This window comes from Daktulosphaira vitifoliae, unplaced genomic scaffold, assembly GCF_025091365.1.
Source record: "Daktulosphaira vitifoliae isolate Bord-2020 unplaced genomic scaffold, ASM2509136v1 Scaffold_4, whole genome shotgun sequence".
In the NCBI taxonomy this organism is placed as follows: domain Eukaryota; kingdom Metazoa; phylum Arthropoda; class Insecta; order Hemiptera; family Phylloxeridae; genus Daktulosphaira; species Daktulosphaira vitifoliae.
In genome coordinates, this window is record NW_026099575.1 from 30,687,714 (window position 1) to 30,706,978 (window position 19,265).

General features: G+C 25.5%; 2 protein-coding genes across 2 annotated transcripts; one reads left to right on the top strand and one right to left on the bottom strand.

Moving 5' to 3' along the window:
* Positions 1-10,025: 10,025 nt before the first annotated feature.
* Positions 10,026-19,265, top strand: LOC126905495 (pyruvate dehydrogenase phosphatase regulatory subunit, mitochondrial). The gene is made up of 14 exons (XM_050685229.1): positions 10,026-10,374; positions 10,430-10,642; positions 10,809-10,972; positions 11,334-11,570; positions 12,904-13,014; positions 13,097-13,266; positions 14,631-14,823; positions 15,107-15,265; positions 15,330-15,490; positions 16,670-16,818; positions 16,883-17,180; positions 17,776-17,955; positions 18,018-18,218; positions 18,821-19,265. The coding sequence occupies exons 1-14, from the start codon at positions 10,115-10,117 to the stop codon at positions 19,046-19,048; spliced, it is 2,724 nt and encodes a 907-aa protein (XP_050541186.1). The 5' UTR covers positions 10,026-10,114; the 3' UTR covers positions 19,049-19,265.
* Positions 15,492-16,031, bottom strand: LOC126905502 (acylphosphatase-1-like). Its single transcript, XM_050685239.1, has one exon. It carries the CDS (start codon positions 15,874-15,876, stop codon positions 15,568-15,570), a length of 309 nt encoding a protein of 102 aa, XP_050541196.1. The 5' UTR covers positions 15,877-16,031; the 3' UTR covers positions 15,492-15,567.

Genomic DNA, 19,265 nt, shown 5'->3' on the forward strand with positions numbered 1-19,265 from the left:
TTCCTACTTATGATATTTTGATCAACAAGACGTAAAAAAAAGAGAAAATTAGTGTGCTGATAAAATAATTACATCATTATGTAATAATTTATTTTAATAATTAAAAAAAAATAGTATGAAATACAGATAAATAGTCACCTTATTTCTATTTTAGTTATAGCAACTTAAAAATATAAAATAAATATAAGATATAAAAATTTTACAACAAACAATTTAATAAGAACAATAATATTTAAACATTTTTTAAGTGAATACCTCCTAACTTAATACGATTTTGTTATGAATAAATTGATGAGTTGTTCAGAATTCATTAATTATTTAACTATACAATTGAATTAAATGACTCCCTATTAAAATTATAATACCAGCTAAATTTTAAAAACATGCACCATTTAAAATATTGCCATATCTACCTCAGGATAATAGATAGTATGTTGCTGCTTATTATAAAACTGAAAATGCACTTAACAATCACAAAAAATTGTAAAGTAAATGAAATGTGAATCTGTTAGGTAATTGCAATAATTGTTTAATGGTATTTTCTGTAATTGCATTTAAAAATATCATATAGGAGAACAATCTTAATAATAATACAAGATATAAAACAGTTTTTAGGCAATAATGTATATAATACATTGTATTAACTTATAATAACTTAAATATAAATTTATGTATTAACACTTAATAACAGAAGTTATTAGAATGTTACGGCGAAGGCGATGTTGAGGCGCGAGTATTGTTATATTTGACACAAGTCATTTCTCGTTCTTCCTCCGCCAAGGCATAAAATTATTAACTAATTCCAAATAAATAATCCTTAAGTTGTTTTCGGATACCTTAAAATTTTATGCGGCATAGAATATAAAATTTAAGAACTTTTTGAAATTTTGGTAATTGTTTAAATTAAAATAAAAGTTATTAGGTTTATAAAATATTGCCGTAACTCAGTCACTACAATAAGACATCATAAAATTTGTATTATGCGATATTTATAGTTAATTATATTCGCTGGGCCATCTGATAGTCTGTATCATCTTATCACTTAATTTGTTTTTCACGTTTCCACTAAAGTATGTTATTGTTTACAACTCGCTAGTGGACTACCCGAACTAGTCAAATGAATATCAAATACTAAACATTGACATCTTACAAGACACTATTAACTTCGATACAAAGCTAAGAAGAGATAAATTTTACTGTTTTTTTTTTATATCTGTAGCCACTTTTTCTCAGTTCTCATAGGAACAATTTCTTTCAACAATACGTGAAAAGATCACGAATTGTATCTAGTTGAAGACATCGCTCTTAAAAATTGAAAATTTTCCCTCGTTTTTTGTAAAAGGAGGAAATCTTCAAAAAAAAAAAATACAATTTTTAAAATAATTTTTGACATTTTTTTTTCTTAAAGCTGCCATGACTTTTTAAAAAATAAACGTAACAAAATAATTTTTTTATATAAAATATCTTACGTATTTCCCTTTCATTTGATATAAATTTCTTGAAAACTTGACTATTTACCTGTCCACAGGGGGGATTCATAATAGCAATTTTCAACTTTTGAAAATGTTTCAAAAATACTGTCCTTAAAAAACACATGTTTCATTAAAGCGTATGTTACGTATTATAAATTTAAAAAAAAATTGTTCCGATTACTTATCTTCTACGTACAAATGGCTGCTGTAGTTAAAATACATGCTATTTTTGTATTCAAGTTTTTTTTTTGTTTATTTTAAAATAAGGGTTTACCTTAGTAATGCGGCCACCGATCTTTATAAAATGAATCTAACTTACATTGAATATAAATATAAACTTATTTTTAATATTTTGCCTACTCCAAGTTAGAAAACGACTTTGATTTTTCGAACTAGCTTAAATTGTCCTTATTAGCTAATCCCATTTTATAATATATGGTTGTCACATCGTGAACAGTACAGTCTATTACGCTCAGGGTATGAGGTCGAACCCCACCCATCAAAATGACTTTTTTTGCATTTTTTTCTTGATTTTATTAAATAGGAGTTCATTTTGCTTTTTGAATAATCCACTAATTTCTTAAAATTAAACACTATCTATAAATTTGCATCGAAGCGTTTCTTATGATAATGATTTTAATTTATGTTAGATATATCATCTATACTTGCCCCAACTATGCCACGTGCACACTGTGCTACCGTTTTTTTAATTTAAAAATTTTATTACTTGTGTACTTTGTAGAATAGTCTATATTTGAATCACATTTATTGTCAACGACTACATAACTAAACACCACTAGCCACGTTTTCAATAATATTTGAATTGGGTAAGTACAATTAAAGTTGTAAGACACACTAATAAAGTATAAGTAATGAACATGAAAAATACTTCATAATTGATAAATTGAGAAAAACAGGTTTTATGTATCAAATAGGTTTGATACATACAAACCTACAAAAAAGAAATTCTCAATACTATTTTTATTTTTTGATTAATTAAGTGGTCCATGATAACTTTTGATGTACTATATATTTTTATCATTTAAATAGTTAACAGATAGAAGATCTCTTTAATATTAGTTTATTACGAGCCAAAAAAATATTAGATAATTGAAAATTTTGTTATCCACTTAAATAATAATATTATTTTTTAATTTAATTATAAGCTCTCATTCAAACGATAATGATTTTCATGGAAAACCTTATTTTTATATACATATTACCTTACTAATTAGAGCAATAAGATTGCTATTTCTTCTATTCTATTCTTAATACATATATAAATGTTTGATACAGTAAAATAAACACATAATAGGTCAAAATTTAAAAAATCAATTTTTTTTTTACAATTGTTTAATTATGCCTATGCTGATAAAAGATCCAAAACTATGTGATCCTCATAGATTATATTATCAATAGCATAATCACGATTTCATAATAATAAGGTGCATAGTAAAAAAATCTTCAAAATTCTATAATCTGAAGTTTTCTTTTCTTTTATCTATTTAGAGTTGATTATTACTATCAATGGTCCCTGGGCCCCTGACCTTTCTAGTTATGTCACTGTGTATTGTGATCTAAGAACAAAATTCAATATAATTTTCCTACTTATTCTGGTTATAATTAATTTTAATTGTTTATTTTGATTTAAAGAATTTAAAAGTCATCACTCTAAATTAACTAAGATTATACATTATTGTAATGAGATTTCCTCGATTGCACCAATGGGGGAATGATTAGATAGAAAATTTTTTCCACGACAAATATAAAAGCATGTTTAGATTAATTGAGGAGAAGAAAAAAATTTTATTTTATATAACTCCTCATTGTAAAAAACTTAGCACACCACTGTCTATTATCAGTGAACTATACATAAATTAAATTAATTACTTTTCGCTGCTAATCTCAACTTTTTAAATAATTGTAACATGATACTAAAGAGCGACACCGCTTAAAATAATACTAATATTTAAATTAATATTATCTCTGAAATTGAGAGTTAATAAATTAAATACATTTTTCGTCACTAATTTTGAAGTAAGAAGTGACATTGCTTAAATTTTTCAATAAGGTGGTTTGATATCTTCTAACATTTGATTAAGAAGGGCTATGACAGTGTAATATGTAAGAAGACTATGTTTCCAGTAAGTTATTTATTTACAGCATTTATCCGGAATGTCGTGGGGGGAACATATGATACAGCCGAAAAAGAAGTAACGAGGTTCACTGCTGGAAACTCACTCGGTGACAGGTTTTCTCAGAATAATATTATTTTATGTATACAACATGTAACCAGTGTCAAACATGCGTGGGAGAACAACAACAAAAAACTTAAACCACCACTATATTTTACAGTCAAGATATTATCGGTTTGGTTGTTTGGTTTTAATATCATATAAGTATTTATCTCGTACGGAACCAGTTCCAAATCGTCATCACCCCCTAAAAGACTTAACAAAAAAGAATTTATTTAATTGGAAAAAAAAGTTGGTTGACATTCGTATACGTTTGATTAATTTTCAATTAGTAGATAAATATTATATTGCACTCTGCTATAAGTTTTATTAAAAGAAAAGTTTTTTGAATTAAAATAACTAATAGTCCATTACGTTTTTTACATCATATTTTTTAATTTTGTGCTGTTTCTAAAGTCATAAAAAAGAGGTTGGGATACCTCAACCCCTAACCAACAATATTTAATTTGAAAGTTTCTTTGTGCACAATTTTTTTTCAATTTCAATTTTACACTGTTTTTAATTTCTAAAAAAATACAACTAGAGCAATACAAGTGGAGGCCACAATTATTAGATCAGCGATTTACATATGACTTTCACTTATATTAAATATGAAGTTAAACTTCTTTAAAATTTTTGTTTTTGTTAAGTCCAAAAACTCGACTTTGAAATTTTGAACTAGCTTCAATTGCCTTTTTTATCTATCAACTAATGTGATTTATGATTGCCCAGCCAAACATAATAGATTTGTATCATATAAAAATTTTGTTTTATATTGACAGATATAAAACTCTAAACTCATCCATAGACTTAATTATAAAAAAACGAAAGCATATAATTTGATTCTCAAATCGTACATATGCCACGTCCACACTGTGCTACCGTTTTTTTTTAATAATAATTAATTTTACTTAAAACTTCCATATTTTTCAAATACAGTTTTCAATACAGAATCAATACAGTTTTTTTTTTTTTTTTCTCATCACTTTTTTATAGAAGCGATCATTTCTATAGAGGGGCCCATCTCCAAGTACCGCCTCGATTCATATAGGTTTTATTCCAGCCCTGATTTTATCATTACTTTTAATAAAAAAATGATAAAATTGCTGCTCTTAAAAATGTTTAAAAAAAATGGACTTAACTTGTTGCATTAAGCCTTTCAATTGAAATTAATATTATTTTGTTGTTTTCATTGAGAGAAGATAACGGTTATCAGTTAAACCACAAAATGGTTTTGTCAAAAAGCAAACACGAAAAGATAACACAAAATATAAGTCAACAATGGTGACGGACAATGATTTACAGAATGTCTAGACACCGATATGCTTACATTTTTAAATATGTAAAGTATGACTCTAATACGTATTCCAAGTAAATTTTATTCTTAAAACCTCCTCAGAATAATGTTACAAATCAACCACCAATCGAGATAATAAATGATGGTATTTCGCGGGAAACAACGAAAAAATAATTTTACCAAATTCTGATTACCAATAAACAAATCATAGAGTAATTACCTAATAATTAAACAAGCTCATATAATTTACGTTAATTTTTTTTTTTGCTAAAGATGTAATTATATTATTATTTTTATTATATCCCCTCCCTGAGGTACACCACTGGTTTGATTCTATTGCACTGAGCTAAGTAGGTTTTCCCATCCCCTCTGACACAAACAATAGAAAGTACGCTTAACATGATTGTATAAACAATTTAAATTTAATTTATATTTACCATTTTCAAAAGAGGTGCTGTAAGAAGGTCGTAAACGTTGTTATCACAGTTAAAAATTAAGGGGATTATATCTTTGCCGATCGATTATTTGTTTTAAATCGTGTGCAACTATTGACTAGATTAATTGTAATAATTTCAATAATAGTAATTTTGTAAACTGAATAATTACCAACTGAATTATAAGGTATATATAGTGTTCAATAAATAAAGAAACTGGTTTCTATTGTTCTGATTATTTCTAACGATTAACCCGTTTCCTTACTGAACACTCTGTATTTGTGTTTACGGGTTTACACCACTATACCTTTACTGAAAATTGGTCTTGATTATAAAAAACCAATAATCTGTAAAAGTTAGTTTACTTGTATCCATTTATCTTGCGCCCAATAAAAGTAAAGGTGACAAATAATAAAATTTCTTACTAAAATTTATGTTATAAAATAAATTAATATAATATACGATATAATATAATAATATATGTACTTATTTGTAGTGCGTGGCTATTTTATTAAAAATATATAATATATAATAGATGTATAAACAAATAGTTGATTAAATAACAGTAGTTAGCTTAAATATCATTTTTAAGCATGATCAGAAATTTATTCATTAAAATTACTTTTTTTTCTGAGAAAACAGTCGTTCCAAAACATAAATAAATAATATGTAATTCAACATCAATATTTGAATCGTGTGAATCAATGTAGGGGTCACAATCCATGCAGCAGGACAATTATAATCTAGTGACTTTCTCGATCTTGTTTGATATACTCGTCTTAAATTATATGTTATCAGTGACCTATCACTAGTCAGTCACGACCCTAGCTACTTAGTTTGACTTGGGTAGTATCGCGGATTTGGTCTTATCAATCTTGAAGCCAATGCATTAACTACAATGAGACCGAAATGGTATACCTGTAGTTTAATTAGCGTATACTCGCTAAAGATACGTGTACCCTTTTATGATACTTATCTAAATAACCGGTACACTTTCAAGAGCAGTAGCTAGTGAAAAAGGGAAGGATACATCGTGACTGTAACCGCGTACACTACTTTGTTAGAGATCTGTAGCTCGGTCATAACAAAGTGTTAAAGCGAATAGTAAATATGCCAATATAAATGTTTGTTAAAAGGTAATACTTAAGCTTATTTAACTTTCCTAAGGTTTATCCCTGTATATTAGTTATGCTAATTTTTTACACTAACAATATTTAAAATTTGTGTTTATTAAAGAAGTTTTAGGTACCAATTGTAACTCACTGTTACATCATTTTAGGCAATGGTATACGTTAGATACTTAAACCTTTATGTTTTTATGTTCTAGTTGGGTTTAACTAATAAAACATTTTTTTTTTTTTGAGGTTTAGGTAACGGTCAGATTTTTAAAAAATCAAAATTTAAGGTTTTGTTAAAAATACAATCTTGACCGGTAAAAACTCTTATTTTTTTCAAAATTTTAAACTAAACATTTAATAATTAGTAGCAGTATTTCCGAAGGGGTTTGGATGGTACCAGACACTGATATGCTTACATTATTTATTATGTAGAGTAATGTTTAAATCCGCCATTTATTAATAATAGTATAGTATATAATAGTATATTTATTAATAGTGAATATTTAACAGATACTATTTACCACCCACTTTAAACTGTACATAATAGAAAGTTCTTGTTAACGAAGAAATTAAATACAGTAAACTTTTTAATATGCATTAATCTAATTGAGTTAGAAAATGAAATACTTTAAACGTAACGAATTATTTAAAACTTTTTGTTTCTTCATTATAAATTAAATAATTATGAATGACTGAGATGAGCGGGCCATTTTCATATTTAATAAGAAAATAGCTAATGATCAAAATTATTTTAGTACGAAGTTTGTACTAAAATAAAATAAGATCACAGATCACATATTATAACAGATTTGAAATCGAAAAAGTACACGCGTTTCATGCTATGTAATTAAGTCAACAGTTTACAGCTGCTACGTTATCACTATTTTTGCCGATTAGCTAAATACTCATATGTCTATTTTTATCATACTTTCGTATCGCTTATGCAAAACAATGGTAACATTAAGCGCGTATGACTTTCTGGAAATTCCAATAAGACATGATACTACAATAATAATTCATATTAATGTCATATTGTATTTGACATCGATCTTATTTTATGAATTCAGATTTCTCAGAACAAAATTCTTGTTTATATTGAAAAACTATTAAAATGTTCTTCCATCTAATAACCTTAAAAATCTATTTTTTCTATTTAATTGGGTTTTGGTAACAGTCCAGTTTTATAAAAATTTAAAATTAAAGTTTCCGTCAATATTATGTTTTGCATATTTTGGGTTTCCAACCGGTCTTTTTTGGTTCGCTTTCAGTCTTTGGCATACATATATTTACATAACTTGTCACTCAGAAAAATGTATACAATTACAGAAATTTTAAATAATATTCTAAATAATCGTTTATCATTTTGTAGGAGGTGTATAACCTGCTAACTCTTCAGGTTACACCACTGGAGAATCTAAAATGGCCAACTCCCTCAATGATCATGGTAAACCTACATTTTAGGTAAAAAATTAACTGGAAAAAATATACAAGTGATATAAATCACTTCTTTGATAAATGACGTAATGCACACAATTTTGATAAACAAGTATTTTAAAAATATAAATTTTTATAAATAAATGCATTGTTTTAAAAATCTTGGCAATTTTGAAAATTTACAAACATTTTTAAAAATGAAGTGGGAATCGCAGCAATCATAGCAAAAACTTAGTATTCTTGACAAACCATTAGTCAAAATAGTTTAAAATTACTAATAAATGAATTATTAACATGTAAGGTATAACGTACTATCGTTCCACATTTTTTAACTTTAGTGTAAATATATTGTTCAAATTAAAAAAAAATTAAAAGATCACAATTTCTACAACATAGACGAAATAATAATCACTCAAAAACTAAAATATTTTAAAAATTTGCGACTATTAGCTTCGATGCTGAGAAGGTATTGGTTTTTTTTTTTTTTTGAGTCTGTTACCACTTTTTCTCAGCTTTCACCGAACGGATTTTTTTCAACGATACGTCAAAAGATCACAAATCGTATCTAGTCGAAGACATTACCCTCAAAAATTGAAAAAATTTCCCTCGTTCCCCGTAAATGGGGGAAACCTCCAAAAAAATTACAAATTTAAAAATCGTTAATTTTCGAAATTTTTTCAATTTTTTTTACTAAAAACTGCCGTAACTTTTTTAAAAATGAATATATCAATATAATTTTTTTTTTTATAGATGCTTGATGTCTTTACTTATCATTTGGTATATTTTTTTTGTAAATCTGACCCTTTATCTGCCCACAGGGGGGGGATTTAATATGACAACTCTTTTACAAAAAATTAAATTTTTCAACTTAATTTTTGAAAATGTTCCGAAAGGTCTGACACTTTTATATATATCTTAAATTAAAGCTTATGTAATATACTTTAATTTGAAAAAAAAAGAATTTGACCTCTGGACTTGTCTTCATGGTGAAAATAGCTGAGGAATGCTATTTTTGTGTAAATTTTCTTCATTTTATATTTTACATTTTTGACTTTAAAATGCTATAACTTTTTAAAAAATGTATGGATCAATACAATTTTTTTATGAGAAATAATATTTTTTAATAATCTCTTTTTCATTCGACATACTTTATCTGAATCAGGATACTAATAAGGAACTAGCAGATTATGTAGCTTTTGGAATAATACACCAATTTTTTAAAATTAAACACTATCTAAAGATTTGCATCGAAGCATTTTTTTTTATAATATTTATGAGTATATTTTCCAATAGTTTTGCATAAAAATTTAACTTTGATACCCATTTAATCGTTTAACGTGATAACCAAATTTTTAACTATAAGATTTGTAAAATACTAGATGACCACGATTACCCACTGACTATCGTTCCCTGATCTCTTCTAATCTCACAATGGTGAATTTATGCACCGCGGAAAAGTATAAATTGTAGAAACAACGTCAGTTAAAGCTTTCAAACGTGTCCCCAAAAATGGTAATAAGATTATTTAGTTAGCCAAAAGAAAGTTCTTTTTATAAATTAAAGTCCAATAATCTAATATATCCAATAAAATTATTAAAAATAAAAATATATATGTATTTTATCTTGAGTAGCAACTACTTAAATATGACTTAGTCAATATTTAGAACTTACTATTTTTTATTTATATCAAATAAATGATTCATAGGGGCTGAGAATATGAGATCATTAGGCGCTAACTTTTTCTTTATTTGATAATTTCCAAAAAAATGTTATAAAAAAATCGATCTAATTTTCTTGAGACGTCCTCTCATTACTCTTATGCAAACTCTGACGTCAGTATAAAATTCTAGAAACGTTCCTAATGCTATGCATTAAAACCATATATATTATAAATAAGACGTTCTTATTTATAAGATGAATGATCATAACGAAATATTTGTGTCCTCATCATTTTTTAACGAAAAAGATAACATACTAATAACACGTTATCAACCTGATAACAAAAATATTTTTGCATGATAACAGATCACAGTAATTTTTTTAAACATAATTTCTATGAAAAATTAACATTTTGATGTGATTACATATAATTGTGCATATAAATTAAAATATCTCCAATCTAATCATGATTTTCATTCGATTTTACACAAATCGTAGTTTAAATATTTTATCAGTAGCAAAAAGTGGTATATACTATCCTTTGTCTAAAATATATTTCTATAAACATTACAAATTTAAATATAAAAAATACTCAACTAATATTAACGTTTTGCCAAAAAGATGTAAAGTAGCAATATGTGGTGGAGGAATTATGGGTGCATCTGTAGCATACCACTTGGCTCAACTTGGCTGGGGTCATCATACTTTAGTAGTTGAACAAGGCGTGTAAGTAAACTTATAAAATCATTAGTAAATTTTTCAATTAATGGTATTTTCACAGTATTGGTGGAGGAAAATCTTCATTTTCATCAGACCTAGTCGGAATTTTTAAACCTTCATTAGGTCAAGTGAAGTTATGCCAATCTAGTGTCAGTCTATTTCAAGAATTAGAATTACAAGGTTATAAAACTGGATGGAAGCAATGTGGTAGCTTATGTGTTGCTAGATCACGTGATCGAATGCATGTTTTTCATAGAATGAAATCTCAATCAGTGTAATAATTACAACAATTTTTTTTATTCTATTTGACCTTAACTATGTTATTATATAAAAATCCAGTACGTAATTATTAAATCATTACTATAATTTAATTTAGAACAATATCATATACTTAATCTTCATTCGATTTATTGGTAAAATATTAATAATAATTTGTATAGTTTTTGGGGAATTGAATGTGAATTAGTAAATCCGAAGAGAGCTAAAGAAATTTGTCCACTCATTAACATTGACGATATTAAAGGTGCATTATGGATTCCAGGTGATGGAGTAGCTGACTCCTATCTGACAAACATATCTCTTTTAGATGCTGCCAAAGAAAAAGGTTTTTATTATATTTTATTACCATTTAATTAATCTAACAATACAAGAATCTTTTAAAATAATTTATGTTGAGGTTAATTAATAATACTTTTCAAAAGACCAGATTGATGATTTATTATTTAACTATAGGAAAATAATTTATTAAATATAAGTCATTTTTACTCTACAAACATAATTAAAAAGATGTTACGAACAAATACTTGGAAAATGCTAATTTTAGTTGATATCCTCTTAAAGAAACAAGACCTTTAAAAATGATATTTAAACTAATTATAACACTATATTTTATATTTATTTTTAAGCTGTAAAATTCTTTATCCAAAAATACTTATTTGATTTTACTAATTAAACAAATTATGTAGGTGTTACTGTTGTTGAAAACTGTAGACTAATGGAAGTGGTATGTGATCATGGAAAAGTAGTTGCGATTGATACTACAATTGGTTCAGTTGAATGTGATTATTTTGTCAATTGTGGGGGATTTTGGGCTCAAAAAATTGGTCAATTAAGCCATCCTACAGTTAAAGTACCACTTCATCCAGTTGAACATTATTATCTTCTTACTAAACCTATACTAAACATAGATCCTTTAATCCCAGGTATATTTTAATATTAAATTAACAAATTAAATCAAATTACTTCTCCAATATTATTAAAATTTAGATTAAATATTTATATTATAAAATGCAAAAAAAAAGAAAAATAATTTGTCAAATTGGTTTATATTGGATGTCATTGTGTCATGATAGTTTATTAATATTTTAGTAGAAATTTTATCTATAAAATAGATATTAAAAAAAAATTATTTTCTTTTACTTTTATATCATAATTATATAACACACAGGCATAATTTATTTATTTAAAATAATTGATGCTTATCAGCTTTTATAATATACAGTTGGACAAATATTAATAATAGCGTAATAATAAAATCAAATATATGTATGTAATATATAAACATGTAAAACACAAAAATTCCAAAAAATTAGATTGGTTACTTAGTTAAATAACTTATTAAAAAGAAAAATAATTGTTAAAAAATATGTTATGCAGATAAATTTTTCTCACAAAAAATTTAAAAAACAATTAAATTACAATTTTTCAAATATTAATATACTTTATGTATATTTTTCTATCATTTTGCTCTTCCCAATTGAAGGGGTCCATGCAAAAACGAGACAACTCCAATTTTGGCAAAAATGGTTTCCAATTAAGAAAAATTTGACGAGTATATCTGTGTAAGAAAGAGACAAATCCGACCAACGGTCTAGGAAATATAATGGAACTGGAGCCTTCTGATTTTTTTGTCAAAAAAATGATGTATAAAGTTATATTTAAATAAATAAAATCAGTTGTCTTAAAGTAAGAATAAATAATATTAATCATTTTTTGATAAAAAAAAAACTGAAATAATAAATATAAAGTTTGGATTAAAAAACAAGATAGCTCCAACAATTTCAGGTTAATTTTAGCTCACATCTCAAATCAAAAACCTTAATCAATAATTACGGCATCTTTTTCATCATGGTCTAATATATGTTAATTGATATTAACATCAGTTTTACCTTAAACTAAATATTTTTTAAATAGTTTTTTTTGTTTCTTGAAAAGTTTAAAAAAATGGAGTTGTCTCGTTTTTACACAGACTCCTTCAATTATTTGTAATTTAATAAACAAACAAGTTATATTTTTATATTCTTCACAAAATTTTCTATTTATTGGTAGTAATTTCACTATCATGAAATTAAACTAAAAATAGTTATAGTGAAAAGTTCAGATTTATTTTTTCTAAAAAATGCCTATTAAACTCAAATTATAAAACCTACATGATAACCACTCATACTTATAAAAATTAGGATATTTTATTGTAGGATAATAAATTTTTAATCAGTTTTTAACTTACTTTAATCTTTTATTTATTTTATAATATAGTTGTACGGGATCAGGATGGATATATTTATCTTAGGGAATTAAATGGTTGTATTTTAGCTGGTGGATTCGAACCAGAAGGAAAACCTGCATTTGAAGATGGAAAATGTCCAGGTGACTTATAGTAATAAAGTTATTTAAGAATATGATGTGTGTTATATTTCATATTTATTAATATTCATTTTTTATTCATCAGAAAATATGGAAGGAAGAAAGCTTTTAGCAGATTGGGATCATTTTCATATTTTATTTGAGCAAATATTACATAGAGTACCTTCATTAGCTGATGCTACACTTGATAGTTTAATTAATTTTGCAGAAACATTTTCACCCGATTGTAAATGGCTTGTTGGTCAAGCGCCTGAAGTAAGAATAAAAATATTTTATTTGAGTGCTATCCCACTTTTCTGATAACAATTATTATTTAAACATATATATTTCCCATTAAAATTATGTTGTTCCAGATTTTTGAAGATTTCTTTCTTACTAAAAAATGTATAATCACAGTGTGTTTTACTTTTTTTATTTTAATATAAATTACTATTACCTTAGCTTCTATATATTATTAGATAAATTATATAAATTAAATTTTTCCTCAAAAAAAAAAAAAATGTAATGTATGTTTATATTATAAGTTTTGATACTTATCCCTAGAAAGTTTTGCTAATTGCACCTTACATTTGTAAGTGTTATAAATATAATCAGTGTTGAGAAAAAAATTGTTATAAAAAGAATGTTTTCCTAAAACAAGTTCTTTTTCTAAGAACAATGCTATAAATGGCTTCTTTTAAAAATTAACCGTGTGTAAAAAATTTTTTTTATGAGGAAAATTTTATTGTATCTAAAATTTAAAGTAATTATAATTATCTAATTTTTTAAAAAAATTTTTATAGACATTGTAGATACAAATGTACTTTCATGTTGACTATTAATAATATTTTTTTATTGAAATTTGACTATCCTAATTATATATCTGTTCCTTTGTGTTATCAATATTTTATAATTTTAATATATTTACTGATATTAATAAAGTTTTCATGGATATAAAGTAAATTATTATACTATAAATATAATATTTTGAAAGCATAAAATCTTAGGCAAATTCTAGGAATCCAGAAGGGGCTTAGCTCTCCTAACGTAACCTTTCCTCTCCAAAAAAGTATGAATATGTTAGTTAATTTAAATAAAAAAAAATTTAAAGATTGAAGAAATTAAGTTCGTTTATTCACAAGACTATTAAATTATACTCTTATTTTATTTTTAAACTATGGTTATAATATTAATAATAATAATAACAAGATTTAAATATATTTTAACAAAATAAATTAAAAAGTTCTTATTTTATAGTATGAATACGTAGTAAGTAAAATTTATCCTTTCTCAAATTTAAATAGAATATAAAATTGTATTTGTATATTTCTACTAACAAAATGTGAAAAATTTGGTTTGTCTATTATGTAAGAATTTTGGAGGAGCTAAATTGGTTCCCTTCTCTTGACAAAAGATTTTATATAATAACTATTTTTGTGGGTGATAATGTGGTAGAATAGAAAAGAGGAAGGGACTACAGAATTTTTGGTCTCATTAAAACCATGTAAAAAAGTTCTTGACACACTTACAGTAATTTATCATATCAAATATTTGAATAATATTTAGGTATAGTATAGTTAAAAAAAAAACTGTTTAATTTTTAGAGTTCTTTTATAAATTACTTTTTTTTTTCTTTTTAGATTCATAATTATTATGTAGCTGCTGGTATGAAAACAGTAGGTATATCAGCTGCGGGTGGTGTTGGAAAAGGAACTGCTCAATCTATTGTTAATGGATACTCTGAATTCGACATGTATGAAATTGACATGAGTCGCTTTTTAGGACTTCACAATAATAGAAGATTTTTAAGAGATAGAGTAAAAGAAGTACCAGGTATTTAAACCACACTTAGAAGATTAAAGTGTTATAAAAATAAAAATCAAAACAATAATATTGATAATTTAATTAACTGATATAATTGTAGTACTTATTAGATAAATTATACAAGTCTAAGCTATTAAACTAGTTGAAAATAGTAAGAAACTATTTTTAAACGCTTTTTAGTATGTTGTGTTCAAACTGAAATCAAACCATTTTCTATAGAAATTAAAATTTTTTCTCAAGGTGTTTTAAATTTTTTAAAATACTAATTTTAATTAATTTTTTTTAATAACAGGTAGACATTATTCAATCCCTTATCCTCTTAATGAATTTGTAACAGGACGTAATTTAAGAATGTCGCCAATTTCTCCTAAATTAAAAGAAGCAGGGGCAGTATTTGAACAAGTTATGGGATATGAAAGACCAACATGGTTTGATCCTGAGCTGGCTCATGGTTAGAATTTAATTAAAGTTTACTATTTAATTATCATACTAAAGTTATGTTTTTATCATTTTAGCTTATTTGAATGGTACTGCCGATATCAATAATTTAAACATAGCAAGAACTAATACTTTTGGAAAACCAGATTGGTTTGATTTAGTCGAGGCTGAATATGAAGCTTGTAGAGAAAATGTTAGCCTATTAGACTATTCTACTTTCACAAAACTAGATATTCAAGTAAGTTTTAACTCTTAATTTAATTTGATTTTAATTGAAATATTATAAGTTAAAAAAACATTATTAAAAATAATCTTCTACACAATTAATTTTTTTCTGATGACATCAAAATCAGTAAACGTATAGTCATTTATTATTTTTTCACTTGTAAATTCTACTCTATCAATGCGACTTGCTGGACTTCCTACTGTTTGTAACCATTTTTTCATTGTTTCCACTTTGTCAGATGGACCTTCAAATGTACCAATAACAGTTCCAGCTGTTGTATTTTTACACCATCCTCTTAGTCCTAATAATTTTCCTTGTTCTTGAGTAAACTTTCTGAAGAAAACTCTTTGTACTGTTCCAAAGACTTCAAAGTCAACACTTAATAGATTTGTTGTCATACTATATATGTATGAATTCTACTTTACTTGTAAATAATTTAAATTTGACTATTAACTTTTAAGCAGTATAAATTATTTATTAGAATTACAAGTATATCAAGAATAATGGTAAGGCTATATTATATTTAGAAGTAACAATATATAGTAAGATAAAACCATGGCCATAGATGAAACTATATTTCTGATAAGAAATAAGTAATTTCTGTTAAGAGATAATATGATAAGAATCCTATTTTTATAGAACACGCAAATTTCAATTTATTAATATTAACAGTTATTTTAAACATGTTTTTTATTTTTTAAATTTTTATTATAATTTAAAATTTGTCCATTTTTTTAATATTAGATAAGTAATTTAATACATTTTTATAGAAAAATGGTATTTTTAACTTGAAAGTCACTTCCATTATAATATCCAAATTCTTAACATTTAGATTTATTTTGATTTTTATTAAAATTTCCGCATTCCTCATTCTTTTAGTAAAACTTGAATCATAAATCATAAAAAAAATTTGTTATCATTTAAAATCAAATTTTTATTTATCATCAAAAAATGAATTACCGTGTTACTTTCATACAATTATACACACATTATATAATATACCTTTATTAATGCTGAATTTTTAATTATTTATAATTTAAATAATTGTTTTCATTTTTATAAATTCAATGGAATTTAGTATAGAATAGTAAAATGTTAAAAATGGTATTAACATTATAACTAATTAAAAGTCAACAATTAAATAATGATCTTATATAAATATTAAAATATTTAAAACATAAACAATTTTAGTCCAAAGATACGGAAGTAGTTGATGCTTTACAATATCTCTGTTCCAATGATGTTGATGTACCTATTGGTAGCATCATTCATACAGGAATGCAAAATGTCCGTGGTGGCTATGAAAACGATTGTAGCCTTATAAGATTATCTTATAACCAGTGAGGAACTATAATTACCAAATTATTTTTAAATTTTATAAATATCAAAGGTATTTATTTTTAGTTATATGATGATTGCTCCAACAATACAGCAAACTCGGTGTAAAATTTGGATTCAACGACATTTACCTACTGATAATTCAGTTGTCCTTACAGATGTTACATCAATGTTTACTGCAATTTGTATTATGGGACCATTTACTCGACAACTTCTATCAGAATTAACTGAAACTGATTTAAGTCCAAAATCATTCCCCTTTTTCACCTATAAAGAGCTAGATGTTGGCTTAGCAAATGGAATAAGAGCATTAAATATAACTCATACTGGAGAATTAGGCTATGTTCTTTACATACCAAATGAGGTAAATATATCTTGAACAAAAGAGTAATATGAAAATAAAAGACTTTTTGAAAATTAATAAAGTAGACTCTTATTATATCAAAACTTCAGGAGAACAATAAAAAGTTTGAGATATCGAAAACTTTAAAATATTGAACTTTATAAAAACATAAAAATTTGTAAAACATAATTTAAATTTAACCCATCAACGCCTGGCGTCCCCATATGGTGACATTCGTATTGCTATTTTTATCGCGCGTTCTTAGAATAATAATTTAATAGGTAAAAGCCGAGTGTACCCATATGGTGACACTCAATATCTCAGAAATCGTATTTTCAAAAAATTTAAAAAATAATTTTTTTTTATTTTTGTGTTGTATATTAATCTGTTTTTAGTAAAAAAAATAGAAAGTTTGAAAAAAAATAATTCTCGGCGTTGATGGGTTAAACAAAATTTATATCTTACTATAAAAATATATTATGATGATATTTTTATACCAAAATAATAATAGTCCCCAATTGAGGTTTCACTTATTACTCACTTTTTAAATATAAAAAGTCAAAATATAATTTATATTATAAAAAAAAACTTTATGAAAAGTAATTTTTTGTTTTAGTTTGCTTTGCATGTATACAATTCTCTTATACTAGCTGGAAAAAAATACAATTTAAGACATGCTGGCTGCTATGCAATGAAAGCTTTAAGGGTGGAAAAATTTTATGCATTTTGGGGTCAAGATTTAGATACTTCGACTACACCCTTGGAATGCGGTCGTTCATGGAGAGTAAAATTTGATGTAAGATGAATGTGCTAAATAACTTATAATAATATTAAGTTATAAAATTTTAAATATTGTAGAAAGGCATCAATTTTATTGGAAGAGATGCATTACTTCGTCAACGAGAAGAAGGTATAAAACGAATTTATGTTCAGTTATTATTGAATGATCATGATCCTGATATAGAATTGTGGTCATGGGGAGGTGAACCAATTTATAGAAATAAAAAATATGTTGGTGCAACTACAACAACTAGTTATGGGTTTACATTTAAAAAACAAGTAACTTCATTATTTAATTACTAATTTAATAATTGTTCAATATATTGCAGTATCAATACTATGGGTATATCTCTATAAATGACATTTTGTGATAATTTACTTCTAAGTTTTGATCTCTCATTGAGTTACATTGTGTAATTTCTTTTTTTTTGTATTCAAAATAATATTTATATTACTTTTTATTGATAGAGCTTGAATCATTAGATAGAGAATACATTTTATTTCATTGTTATTATCTCTTTTGTCTCTATCCTAACTATCTGAGGTTGGTTCTACCTTATAATGATTTGACAGGATTTTTACACTGACTGTTGATCTGACGTAATCTCATTATGGCTAAGAGAGACTATAAGGTGTGTAACACTTAAAATTCCTGTATGGTCATAGATCTGGGGACTAATAGTAAATAGTGTTGCTGATCATCAACACTAATATAGTGATTGAATAATCCACTGCGCTAAACCACACACAGAATAAACTATATATAATTGTCTAAAATTTTAATAATAATATTTTTTAATATATGTTCCTATTGTAGTTATAGCGATATAATTATTCAATTATTATATCCCCATTCTAAATGCATTCCATTTTAATTATAGGTTTGTCTAGGCTTCGTTCAAAATATAGATAATTTAGGTAACACTCATCCAGTTACAAATGAATATGTAATGGCTGGTGAATATGAAGTTGAAATTGCAGGAATAAGGTACCCAGCCAAGGTTAATATAAATAGTCCAAATTTACCAACGAAATATCCAGATAAGGAACGTGAATCATACTTTGCTACTAGAGATAAAATGGTATCAGAGCCTCTATTGCGACATTAATAAAGATCTTCATTGTGTCCATTATTTTCATAATACCCTAAATTATACAAATAATGTTCCCTAAATATTTTTCTGTATTAATATATATTTCACAAGTATTATCATATAATATAGCTGTATAAGCTGTAATTTAATATTTGATATATCCTTTTTTTATGTTTGGGCTTTATATGTTCCACAAATAAAAACTATTCTAGTCAAATTATCAGTTATTTTT

Excerpts from the sequence above, each read along its gene's own strand:
- LOC126905502 (XM_050685239.1), bottom strand. The coding sequence starts at position 15,876 with ATGACAACAAATCTATTAAGTGTTGACTTTGAAGTCTTTGGAACAGTA.
- LOC126905495 (XM_050685229.1), top strand. The coding sequence starts at position 10,115 with ATGATTTTCATTCGATTTTACACAAATCGTAGTTTAAATATTTTATCA. Across the intron at positions 13,267-14,630 it reads TTGTTGGTCAAGCGCCTGAA|ATTCATAATTATTATGTAGC; the intron begins GTAAGAATAAAA and ends TTTTCTTTTTAG. Across the intron at positions 16,819-16,882 it reads ATAAGATTATCTTATAACCA|TTATATGATGATTGCTCCAA; the intron begins GTGAGGAACTAT and ends ATTTATTTTTAG.